Source organism: Cnephaeus nilssonii (assembly GCF_951640355.1).
Source record: "Cnephaeus nilssonii genome assembly, chromosome: X".
Taxonomy (NCBI): Eukaryota; Metazoa; Chordata; class Mammalia; order Chiroptera; family Vespertilionidae; genus Cnephaeus; species Cnephaeus nilssonii.
Genome location: NC_137071.1, coordinates 130,846,605 through 130,859,724, shown reverse-complemented (window position 1 = coordinate 130,859,724; position 13,120 = coordinate 130,846,605). Strand labels below are relative to the sequence as shown.

At 46.6% G+C, this 13,120-nt stretch overlaps 1 protein-coding gene across 1 annotated transcript in view; it reads right to left on the bottom strand.

Annotated features, from left to right (window-relative positions):
* Window positions 1-13,120, bottom strand: part of CASK (calcium/calmodulin dependent serine protein kinase) — a 293,487-nt gene that overhangs the window by 15,092 nt on the left and 265,275 nt on the right. Inside the window, 3 exon segments of the mRNA XM_079765497.1 lie at window positions 2,545-2,625; window positions 2,731-2,811; window positions 9,679-9,794. Of these exon segments, the coding sequence (XP_079621623.1) occupies window positions 2,545-2,625; window positions 2,731-2,811; window positions 9,679-9,794 (278 nt within the window).

Below are 13,120 nucleotides of genomic sequence, written 5' to 3'. Positions count from 1 at the left end.
GGCCCTGTGGCACCTCCTGGCTCGCTGGGGTGCAGGAGAGACAGCGAGTGGTGGTGACATGGCTTCCGGAAGGCACGGAAGTCCCTACAGGACAGAGCCAGTCTTCACATGTTTCTCCTGCTGCTCTTGAAACTAATTTTCCTTTAGTTCTTCTCACCCCAAAGAAATCTCTGCTAGAAAGCTCTTGGGATCCAAAATGTAAACTTTGGAGTAATAATATTATACTGGTAAGATGGCTACTATTTATCTAGTATCTGCTGAGTGCTTCACATGATCTCAAATCCTCTTTATATCTCTAGACCAGGGGTGGGGAACCTCCGGCCCGCGGGCCATATAAGGCCTGAGAAATCATTTGGTCTGGCCCTGCCAAGGCGTTAGGGGTGAGTCAATTAAATGTATGACCAAATAGAGCAGGATAATTTTTTTAAAAATTTTAAATTGATTAAGGTATTACATATGTGTCCTTCTTTCCCTATTGCCCCCCACCCCCCCACTCATGCCTCACTCCCTTGTTGTCTGTGTCCATTGGTTAGGCCAGTGGTTGGCAAACTGCGGCTCGTGAGCCACGGTTTGCCGCTCTGTTGACTAATGAGTTTGCCGACCACTGACCTAGACTCTCGATTCCAATAATTACAGGCTGTTGTTGTTCCTTGTGATTAAGCCCCTATCCAGTGGTTGGCAAACGCATTAGTCAACAGAGCGGCAACTGTGGCTCGCGAGCCGCAGTTTGCTGACCACTGGGTTAGGCTTATATGCATGCATACAAGTCCTTTGGTTGATCTCTCTCCCTAATCCCCACCCACCCCTGCCTTCCCTCTGAGGTTTGACAGTCTGATCAATGCTTCCCTGTCTCTGGGTCTGTTTTTGTTCATCAGTTTATGTTGTTCATTATATTCCACAAATGAGTGAGATCATGTGATATTTATCTTTCTCTGACTGGCTTATTTCACTTAGCATAATGCTCTCCAGGTCCATCCATGCTGTTGCAAATGGTAAGAACTCCTTCTTTTTTACCGCAGCGTAGTATTCCATTGTGTAGATGTACCACAGTTTTCTAATCCACACATCTGCTGATGGGCACTTAGGCTGTTTCCAAATCTTAGCTATTATTTACAAGGGCAGGCTAGTTTTTCAGTTGATGATTTTGTATAGCCCAGAATGATGTTATAAATATCCAAATGGCCCCTTGGCAGAAAAAGGTTCCCCACCCCTGCTCTAGAATGACTTCATTTTATAGTTGGGGGAGCAAAGAGGGCAAGAGGTTAAGGATAAGCTATAGAAGATAAGGGGATAAAAATATTATAGATTTAAAGTTCTTTATAATAAACAACTGGCAGCACATTGAGTGGATTTTGAAAGTGATAAAGTCAGCAGTTCAGTTACTGAGTAAGAAAACTATTGTTATATCAAAGAAAAATGATACTATCATCAAAACCTATTTTTCTGAAGAATACTTCATCTGCATAATATTTATGTCACACTTTTGTGAAAATCAGGATACGAACAGAATGGATGAGCCCAATTTTGTTAAAAAACAACAACAGCCCTAGTCGGTGTGGCTCAGTGGATAGACCATCAGCCTGCGGACTCAAGGGTCTCAGGTTCGATTCCGGTCAAGGGCATGTAACTTGGTTGCGGGCACATCCCTAGTGGGGGGTGTGCAGGAGGCAGCTGATCAATGTTTCTCTTTTATCGATGTTTCTAGCTCTCTATCCCTCTCCCTTCTCTCTGTTAAAAATCAATAAAATATATATTTTTAAAAACAACAACAACCACAAGCACACACTCCACATATCTACACTAAGAGAAGTCTGGAAGGGTATAAAAGAAAAATATTTATAGCACTCTTATTAGGGGGGTGGGGTTGGGATTATTAACTCATTTTCTTCTTTGTTCTCTTTTGGATCTTCCAGATTTTTTTTTTTTTATTGATTTCAGAAACGAAGGGAGAGGGAGAGAGAGATAGAAACATCAATGATGAGAATCATTGATCAGCTGCCTCCTGCACACCCCGCACTGGGGATCAAGCCTGCAACCTGGGCATATGCCCTGAGGAGGAATCAAGCCATGACTTCCTGGTTTACAGGTCAATGCTCAACCACTGAGCCATGCCGGCTGGGCCCAAATTTCTTATAGTGAACTACAGGCCTGGTGCACGAAATTTATGCACTGGGGGAGGGGGAGGGAGTCCTTCAGCCGGCCTGCACCCTTTCGCAGTCTGGGAGCCCATGGGGGATGTCCATCAGTCAGACATCCTTAGCACTGCCATGGAGGCAAGAGAGGCTCCTGCCACCGTCGCTGTGCTTGCCAGCCATGAGCCTGGCTTCTGGCTGAGTGGTGCTTCCCCTGTGAAAGCGCACTGACCATCAGGGGGCAGCTCTGTGCGCGTCATAGCGACGGGTCGTTAGGCTGTTCAGTTGATTTGCATATTACCCTTTTATTATATAGGATAGTTATTACTAATGTAATCAGAAAAAAGAGATAAATGACAATATTAAACAAGCACTAGAAAAACAAAACACTTAAGAGAGAGACATAGCTTACGTGGAATAGGGTACGCAAAGCGGTCTGGGTGCTTTGTGATGAGGGTGTTTTTTATGTGTCTTCTCCCAACACCATGCGCACCTATGCCATTTTTGGGAAGGAAGTGAAAACAGACAATTGTTAATATTCACAAAGTGTTTCAAAGACAAGAATAAGAAAACCACGTGTTTCCCCAATGAGACTCACCTAATAAGACTAGTGTTTTCCTTTTGAATGCTGGCAGTTTTACTACTTCTTCATATGTAACAAGATCTAATTGATCAAACACTAAAATGCAAAGATTTAGAAGACAGGTAAATTTGCAGGAAGAACAGTTCATGTATGTCAATTATAATTTTACTGGCAAACCTAAAGTAGTCGTAAAACCATGTCTTAAAAGATCTGAATCCGACTTCTAATACATGTACGTCATATAACCTTTCGGAAGAAAATGTCGTCTTTAAGCCCATGAAAATGCACTTCAGAAGCAGGGGCATCCAAAGATATGTTGAGCACATGCATGAAAGTCCAAATCGGAAGGATACCGCGTCTCTCTCATGCAGTAGCCAGCAAATCATACGAACTCATACAAAACCACATGCTGTTCATCTTTCTGCAGTTCTAAGAAACCAGCAATACTAAAAAGGCGGAAGTCTGCAGACAGCGGCCAACATGAATATAGAATGAATGCAACTAAAGTGAGCCAAAAAAGAGGCCAGCTAGGCTAGCGAGGGATGGATGTGGGATGCATGGACAGCTGGTCTTGAACTTCATGGTTCTTTCGCTCAACCGAGTTGCTGAAGGCAGCATGCTAGATGCTCTCAAGATCAAGTTCTGGGACTCTGATTTCACAGGCTTTTGAAATGAGCATCTCCCGGGTTTTGTTGCAACCCAGCTACGCATTAGATGGAAACCCGTGGGGACGTGAGCAGGGACACAGGCTCCGCGGGGCCCCAGGCTGTGGGCCTGTGGGCGGTAAATCAGGGTGAACACGATGGAAAGAAGCATGAAGCAGGGCCTTAGCTGGAAAACCTTTGCGAAAGGGAGTTCTCTCATCATTACAGACTGAGGAGAAAGACTTGGAAAACATTTTTTTGGGGAACCTGCCTCTTAACAAAACTATTCCAGAAACTTGCCCGAGAGGGTAACCGTTTCCTGTGGAAGTTCAAGGTAGTGCAATTCTCAGACACGTTTGAGAATTCTCACAAGGCGGCTAACATCACGCACCGTTCCCTGCAATGTTTCTCTGCATGGTTATGCCCGAATGTGGCCGGGCACCCTGCAGTTTCCTTCTTCGGGGATATGGAACATGCTAGGGATTTTAGAGGGGTGGAAGGACATTCAATAAAATTGATTCCCCGGTGTAATCAAGAATCGGGGGTGTTTCAGTCAATCATTAAGAGAAGCTTCTATGCCCTGCAACAAAACGGCCAAATGCCTTTGGACGTCAGCTCAGTCCTTAACGTTTGTGATCTTCCCAGTAGCAAAGAACTGTAAAATGCAAAGTAGGCTACTCTGGAGTGCAACAGATCAGAAACAAACAAACGAACAAACAAACAAACAAAAGTGTCATTCCCAAAATATTAAAAGAAGAAATGCAACATGCTGAAATAGGGTTAGTGCATGTTAATGGGTATTTCTGCATTTGTTTTCTTTGGAGAACTTGGTTCCACACAGGCTGACCGAAAGGCTTCAAAGCCAATGCTCTGGCAACAGCTAAAACCCAGGAAATGCTCTCTGCATCAGCAAGCCGGCAGATTTTAACAGACAAAACAATCAAGCCTCTCACAGAGGAGCAAGGTGCTGATGACACAGCTTTCTGAATGGTGGGTGCGCCCACTTCCCCCCTACAGAGCCTAACTCCAGTCCTACTGAAACGAGACCCGTCATTTGAAAACACACATAAGAATGAGTTAGATAGTCACCATGGACACCACAAACAAATGAACTGATATGTTACACATCAGTATCTCAACCATGAATGAGTAGCATGATCTAGGTTACTCTGCTCTAAATCAAATCATACACGGCCATAGGGTTGCAAAACCATCGAAAATAATACTGGAAAAGGAGACATACAGGGATATAAGGAGAACACATAGAGATCGGACTTCTACAGGTTTTAAGATGATTGCTGACGAAATAAAAGGACTTCATCAAAAACAAAGAGGCAGTCACTCACAGGTTACTTACATGCAGAGGCCATTGGGAGGAAGACAGCATGAAAAATGGACAGGGGTCATTGAGACATGGCTTTTAATATATTAGTAAAATAAAAGTATATGCACAAAAGAAACTTTATCATGCAATATTCTAAACACGAGGCAAATAAATCACATTAAGAAACAAACCCATTTAATACAGATTCAGCAACATCCTTCTATCAAAGCCAGCGGGTCTCGTACGCGGGGGGATTTGGTCTGGGCGTAGTTACAAGAAGCCTTCCTTGTTTGCATTTCAAGTACGTACTTCCTGTCCTGTTTGCCATTCTAACCACCTGCGCCTGTGACTTTTCTTGTTTAAAAAGAAAAACGTCCACAGGGCAGTGAGAGTTTGGGCCACTTTTGGTTGCCTTTAGAGTCCTCTGTATTCAAGAAAAAAGTTCTAGCTTTTTCAAGTCGGCAGTACCCATTTGTGGCCTGAAGCATAATGTAAGCACACCTACGAAATCCTCTATGTTCATCCGGATGCCCGTAAATAGGCTCTCATGGGAGATCGGAATACCTCTGCTCAGGGCTCTAACGTGGACAAAATGAACGAGTGCGTCTTTTTCCAAAGTTTCCATGAGGAACTTGGATCTGCCACTGATTTCGGAAGTCCCAGGGCGAGGAGCCTCCAGACCTCAGGACTGCGGTTCTCCGAGCAGCATGACAATCTCTCATCAAATTCACGGGCTGAGAACTTGCCCGCATTGCGGAAGATGGGCTTGCTGCGAACACTGCACACCATGGCCCATCTACCCCCAAGGCTTCAGAAATACTGTCTGGCCCAGTTGGCTCACATGATCCTGACTTCCGGGGAAGCCACTCAATATTCCTGACACTGTTAAGTATGTGGGTAACCGCTTTCCAGTTGAATCTTTTTCATAAATAAGCCTTTAGCACTGACTCCCTGTCTCTGCTTGGAAAAGCTAGAAGTGTTCTTCTTGGTCTTCTGGGCCTGATTTTCAAATGTGATAACGATTATTATTATTTTAAAAATATATTTCTATTGATTTCAGAGAGGAAGGGAGAGGGAGAGAGAGATAGAAACATTCATGATGATAGAGGATCATGGATCGGCTGCCTCCTGCACGCCCCCCACTGGGGATCTAGTCTGCAACCCGGGCATGTGCCCTGACTGGGAATCGAACTGTGACCTCCTGGTTCCTAGGTCGGTGCTCAAGAACTGAGCTGCACTAGATGGGCGATAGCTATTATTTTAAACACCGTGAGTGTATGTGGAAAACAAAACTTATTTATAGGTCATGTTCAGCGAGCAGGCTGCCACTTTATAATGTGAGATGTAGGCAACACAGGTTGAAGAGAAGTCTGCTTTAATTAGACATGTGAAATCTCCCAGTAACAGAAATGGAAAGAATTAATTCTAGATATTGACCAAGTTCCCATTCTTCATTTATACTAAAAATATAAACAGCTTCAGAATGATGATAAGGTTTGGATCTTGCCACCAATATATGCTGAATTCTCAAATATTTGAAGCAGGAAACAAAACATGTGGCCCTTATTTTATTTTACTGAGCTTTATGAGAAGATGCCCCACTGTGTTTTACAATCAACTTCTGAAAAAGCCCAAAAAAATCCTTCAGAAAGATAGTTGGATTTGTGACCCATGAGCCCACTTAGCTAGTTCTTGGTACTAAAGAATGGGACATTTCCAAGTTCTCAAAATCGCCACCTTATTGATGGAGGTCACCTGTATTTGTTTCTTTTTCTTTTTTTTTTGTTAATCCTCACCCGAGGACATTTTTCTATTGATTTTTAGGGAGAGTGAAAGAGAGAGAGCGAAACATCGATGTGAGAGAAACACATCGATTGGTTGCCTCCTGCATGCCTGACCATGATCTGGGATGGGGAGGAGCCTGCAACCGAAGTATGTGCCCTTGACCGGAATTGAACCGGGACCCTTTGGTCCGCAGGCAGGTGCTCTATCCACTGAGCCAGACTGGCCAGGGCTGTTTCTCTCTCTTAGAGCAATCCTTTATACAGGCAATGCCGCATATTAGCCTGAGTGGGTTGAGGAAGAGGCAGCACCCTGAAGGGAGGGTGAGGGCAAGGCCTTGCTAGGCGCACACTTCACAAGGCCTGGGCGAGGGCCCGGCATCTCCCGCCGACCAGCACGACCTCCAGGAGACTCAGGAGCGATGCTTCTGTGGGGAAGGGCACCCTGACAATGACCATCTGGCTAGACAATGACCCATGAGCCTGAAATACAAGTTCACAAAGAAACCCGAGAGGCTCCGTAAGGGCCTTCTAGGAAGCTCAGACCAGCTGGCACAGGGCTCCAACGGAGCGTGCCATTCACAGTGCCAGAGGCCACACGGAGAGGAGGTGACATGATGAGGAAGGCCCTGGGGCCCAGAAGACCACTGCATAGGACGATGCTGAAGATAATAAAAATGCGGTGGCAGGGTGTAGGGAGCGGCTGTAGGGTTAAGCCTCGGACTGACCTGCTGGCAAAGTCCCAAACAAGTCCCAGCTTGGAGGGCACAGTCCTCTAAGCATAATTAAGCTTGATCTTGTGAGTGCTCCCTAGATCTTTCCTGGGTAGCTAATGGGCTGTGGGAGGGGCAGCAAGTGTTGCCAAAACAAGTGAAACTTACAAGAACATTGTAAATTACCTTGTTTGCCCCTGACTATAAATAAAGCCTCAGCTTTGCAGTCTGGATCTGTTCTGTGGTCTCAGCCAGGCACAAAAGGTCCACCTAGACCCAGCTTATTCTCTGTCTGTCTTTTCTTCATCCTTCACTGGCCTCCCTCAGGCTCGCCGAATCCTTGGCTGTGCTGGCGTGGCACAGCGGGGGGGCCCCCCCAATTTCTGAGTTCTAACTTTACAAGAACTTAGTCCATGGTTTTGGTTCAGAGGTATAATGTCAAAAGAGAAAAAGCCATTCTATTCTATCCCTACGAGGCTCCTTCAGAAAGATAGTTGGGTTTGTGACCCAATGTTTACTTGAGAGGCAATGTTTACCAGGGTGAAAGCCTGAGACCAGGGACAGTGAAGGAGGCCTTGGCTTCATGAAATGATACCCATTTGTCTGGCCCGGTGGAGAAAGAACCCGAGACCCACCGGATTTCCGGATTAGAAATGATATCCTTGATTGGCCAATGTGATCTGAGAGCTGCAATTGCTCAGGGGTGCGGGCTCCTGGGCCCACCTCAGGCTGCCCAGTAAGCTTACGGGTGTGTCTGCAGCGCCACTGAGCATCAGCTACGGTGCATCAGAACAGGGAGGTGGGAGATCAGTGATGCCCAGGGGGACAAAGCAGGGAAACGGGGGAAAAGGCAAAATTCTGAAGAGAACGAGGCAGTGGATTCGTGGTCAGAATGTAGAGGTTCTAGTTTTTCTATCAATCGACTTTGTGTTTTTCCTCAGAGCTGATTCACAGAACATGGGCCAATGGAGCAATCCTGTCCACGTGCTCTCTCTTAGTGGAATGCACAGCCAGGGATGCACTGAGAGCCGTAACCAGCCACTGCTTTGCTTTCCTAGGTTTAGATTAATTTTAATGTCATCTGTCTATCTGTATCATCGAAAATTATTGTAAAAATTACACAAGGGTATATACACCGAGTGGCCAGATTATTATGATCTCTGAACGCATAATAATCTGGCCACTCAGTGTGTGTGTGTGTGTGTGTGTGTGTGTGTGTATATATATATTTTAGAGGCCTGGTGCATGAATTCGTGCATGGGTGGGGTCTGGCCAGCCTGGCCAGTGGCGGTTGGTCGGCCTGCCTGCTGGTCAAACTCCTGGTCGAGGGGACAATTTGCATATTAGCCTTTTATTCTATAGGATATACACTGAGTGGCCAGATTATTATATGTTCAGAGATCATAATCATCTGGCCACTCAGTGTATATACACAAACACACATATATATATAAATAATTTGTGAGTCTGTTAGAAGCTAAATCATGCCTAACGAATCCGCTTTAAATATCTCTCCCCTTTATGAAAGCAACAATGCCATGATCAGCTTCGTGCTCTGCAGTGGCACATGATCAGACATGAGACAGTTAGTTGGAAATAAAATGTGGCCACTCGCATCTATTCCACATTACGTAGTGCTTCAACATGCTTAGTTTTTGCTCTCTGAATCACACACGAACCCTTGCGGGTTTCTACATCACTTTTTCTAATGAACGCTCACACCATCGCTCCACCGTTCCGCAGAGAGAAAGGCGTTTCCTCTTTGTCAGAAACACTGAACTGTCAGGTCGGGCATGCGTGATTGCGTTCACTTGATTTTTGTGGCCACATGTTTGATCCTTGGAGTTATTTCTGAAACCTTGGGAACTAGTCTAATGCCACTCTTAGAGCACCATGCACTTTCTTTAACTTGAGCGAGCCCTTGGGCATCCCACTGCAATGACAGGCCATGCCTTATGGGTATGCATTTCAGTTACTGGCAAACGAGTGAGTCTTTCGCCTTAAGTGTACACAAGCTCCCATAAAGACAAGCATACCATGAAGGGAAGGTCAAGGTAATGCTCTGGGTCTTTTAGGAGCCAAGGAAATACCAGTGAGGGAGGAAGACTAGCCACAGAACCGGACGAAAGCAGCCTAGTATCCAATGTCGCTTGTGCCCTTTCAAACCAATTACCCAACCCTCTGCCCTTTGCAATGTGCCCCGGGGCCAAGTCCAAGGGCCGGAGAGGGACCAGGAGCAAGGGCACGGCACACCCTCAGGCTCGCGTTTCTCAGGGGGGGACTGCATGTACCGGGTTCTTTCTGTCCCAGAGAACACGATTGCCAAACGGCACTTGCTGAGTTCTGTAAGAGTATCTGGCAACCAACCAACGTCATATTGGAAGGCAGGGGTTTGGGGACGTTTGGGCAAGCTGCTGAGGCGCTCACATGCTGGAGTGCGGGGGCAGGGGACTCTGGAGCCTGCGTGACCTGTGACCTGTTGCGGCCGGGGTTGGCCCTACCTGCGTTGTGCTTGGCCAAGTACTTGTCCTTGTACTGCTTCTTCTTCTTGCCGAACCAAGTGCAGCTGGCCTGCTGCTCCTGCTTGGTCTTCTCCATGGCGATGCAGGCCACGCGCCTAGCGTGCGAGGAGAGAGAGGAAAGACACGGGTGTCTAGTTTTATGTCCGTTTAGGAGACAAATCACTGATTGGAAGAGCTTACATGAACCTGCGTGAACATACTCCTCACCCATTTTCCACGTCATTCTGATAAAGCCTGTTCTTTGGCTTTCATGACAATGCCCTGGAAATGTCTGAGTCACACAGACTCGTCATACATGATGTGTTCCTTGAGCACATACTAACTGATAACACATGAAAGGCCTACACCCACGGTCATGACGTACAGTGGAAAGAGCACGGGATGTGGAGTTGATACAGGTCTTGTTTGACTATTACAAGCTTTCGCCGATTTAGTGGTGGGTGCTTTTCGGGGAAATTGCCACGTATGAACTCGTGGAATCTTTAAAGGCACACACCACACATGCGAGCACTCCAGTAGTTTCCTGATGCCCCGCTGGAGCCCCAGGCAACCGCTGTGGCTACAGGTCAGCTTTGCATTTTCTGCAATTTCCTATGAATGGAATCATATAGTCCGTTCTCTTTTTTTTTTTTGGCCTGGAAACGTAACATAATGATTGAGTCTCATCCATATTATTTTGTGTATTAATAGTTCATTCCTTTGAAAAAATAGATCTTGTTATTGATTTCAGAGAGGGAGAGAGAGAGAGAAACATCAAGGATGAGAGAGAATCATGGATCGGCTGCCTCCTGCATGCCCCACTGGGGATGGAGCCCACAACCCGGGCATGTGCTCTGACCGGGAATCGAACCCTGACCTCCTGGTTCATGGGTTGACCCTCAACCGCTGAGCCACGCCGGCCAGGCGATCCTTTCGTTTCTAGCAGATATTTGGAACAATTAGCAAAGGGGAGAGCTCAAATCAAGCACATGGCTGGTGTTTCCCTCATTGTTCCAGGCTACGGGTCCCTGCGTGGGGACCATTCAAAACGCACCGCTGGCCATGATTTCTGTTCTCCTGCTGCTGCTGTCTTCCGCCTTGCTCGTGAGAAAGCAGCCTTCTCTGTGTGCAGGGCAGTGAGGGCACGCTAACCCGCCTGCTGTCACCGGGGGGGGGGGGGGGGGGGGGGGGCGGGTAGCCTCCTGCAGTCCTAACCCAGTGGGAAGGGTGCCCTAACAGCCTCCCCTGCTGGTACGGGCCTTGGGTCTTCACCTTGGGCCTCCGGCAGAGACGTTTTCACGAACACAGATGCCCGCCTGGCAAAATGGGCCACTTCAGTGCTTTAATTTTGATTGCTCTGATTGATGGCTCTCGCAGAAAAATTGGTCGCTGAGTTCCCCAATACCTTTCAGCGACCCGATGCTTTCAAGGTAATTTCCAGCAGCTGGCTTTTCCCACTGGGAGTTCTGGGCCTCGAGGCAGCACGATTTATTTATTTATTTTATTATTATTATTATTTTTTAAAATATATTTTATTGATTTTTTAAGGAGAGGAAGAGAGAGGGATAGAGAGTCAGAAACATCGATGAGAGAGAAACATCGATCAGCTGCCTCTTGCACACCCCCTACTGGGGATGTGCCCGCAACCAAGGTACAGGCCCTTGACCGGAATCGAACCTGGGACCCTTGAGTCCGCAGGCCGATGCTCTATCCACTGAGCCACACCGGTTTCAGCGAGGCAGCACGATTTATACAAACCATCTGAATGGGCAGAAGAGGTCTAGAATCCACATAATGAGGTTCAGCAAATGCTCACGATATATGGTTAACATTCCAGAATACATTTTCTATGTACGGCCGGTGTGGCTCAGTGGTTGAGTGTCGACCAAGGAACCAGGAGGTCATGGTTCGATTCCCGGTCAAGGGCACATGCCCGGGTTGTGGGCTCCATCCCCAGGAGGGGGCGAGCAGGAGGCAGCCGATTTATGATTCTCTCTCATCATGGATGTTTCTCTCTCTTTCTCTCCCCCTTCCTCTCTGAAACCAATACAAACATATTCTAAATGTAAGAATATTTTGGGGGAGCATGGACAACTAAAAGAGGCAATCAAATGAAAGTGAGTAACGGAGAAATCCCTTTAGTTAGCGAGACAGATGTGTGGAAAGGAGTTATAAATACCCATGCGCTCAATGCCCTCCATCTCCTGTAGCTAGGTTCAAGTACTGTGGGAGGAAATGGCACAATGCCTAATGCTTACTTTTTAAAAAATTTATTTATTTTTAATATATTTTATTGATTTTTTACAGAGAGGAAGGGAGAGGGATAGAGTTAGAAACATCGATGAGAGAGAAACATCGACCAGCTGCCTCCTGCACACCCCCCACCGGGGATGTGCCCGCAACCAAGGTACATGCCCTTGACAGGAATCGAACCTGGGACCCTTCAGTCCCCAGGCGGATGCTCTATCCACTGAGCCAAACTGGTCAGGGCCTAATGCTTACTTTTTGTCACATGAAACAAAACTCAGTCACAGCTATCTCTTTTGCACTAGATTTCTGATAGATTGTAAAAGGACTGACGAAAGTAAAACCTTCAACACTATTAAAATAGTTCAGCTAAGCCCGTGGTCGGCAAACTGTAGCTCGCGAGCCACATGCGGCTCTTTGGCCCCTTGAGTATGGCTCTTCCACAAAATACCACGGCCTGGGCGAGTCTATGTTGAAGAAGTGGCATGAGAAGAAGTTTAAGTTTAAAAAATTTGGCTCTCCAAAGAAATTTCAATCGTTGTACTGTTGATGTTTGGCTCTGTTGACTAATGAGTTTGCTGACCACTGAGCTAAGCAAATTTTAACAATAATAGCAGAAATAGATTTTGCCAAGATATATAGCAATCTGTGCCTCCTTCTCTCAGTTAAAAGTAGGGTCTATCAACTGTCTGACGCCTTGGCTGGTTTGGCTCGGTGGATAGAGTGTCGGCCTGCAGACTGGGAGTCCCGGGTTCGATTCTAGGTAAGGGCACATGCCTGGGTTGTGGGCTTGATCCCTGGTCGGGGGCATGCGGGAGGCTGCTGATCCAGGATTCTCTCTCATCATTGATGTTTCTGTCTCTCTCTCCCTCTTCCTTCCTCTCTGAAAGCAATAAAAATATATAAACTGCCCCTCCCCAAACTGTCTGACTTTAACCTACTTTCAAAGCTCCAGCTTCCTACCGGACATACATTTAAAGACCTGGCAAGGTAAAGACCAGAGCGTTTGAGAGAGAATCATGGATCAGCTGCCTCCTGCACGCCCCCCACTGGGGATCGATCCTGCAACCTGGGCATATGCCTTGACCGGGAATCAAACCATGACCTCCTGGTTCATAGGTCAATGCTCAACCGCTGAGCCACGCCGGCCGGGCGTGAAACACATTTTATCTTCAAATACCCTGAGAGACACTGA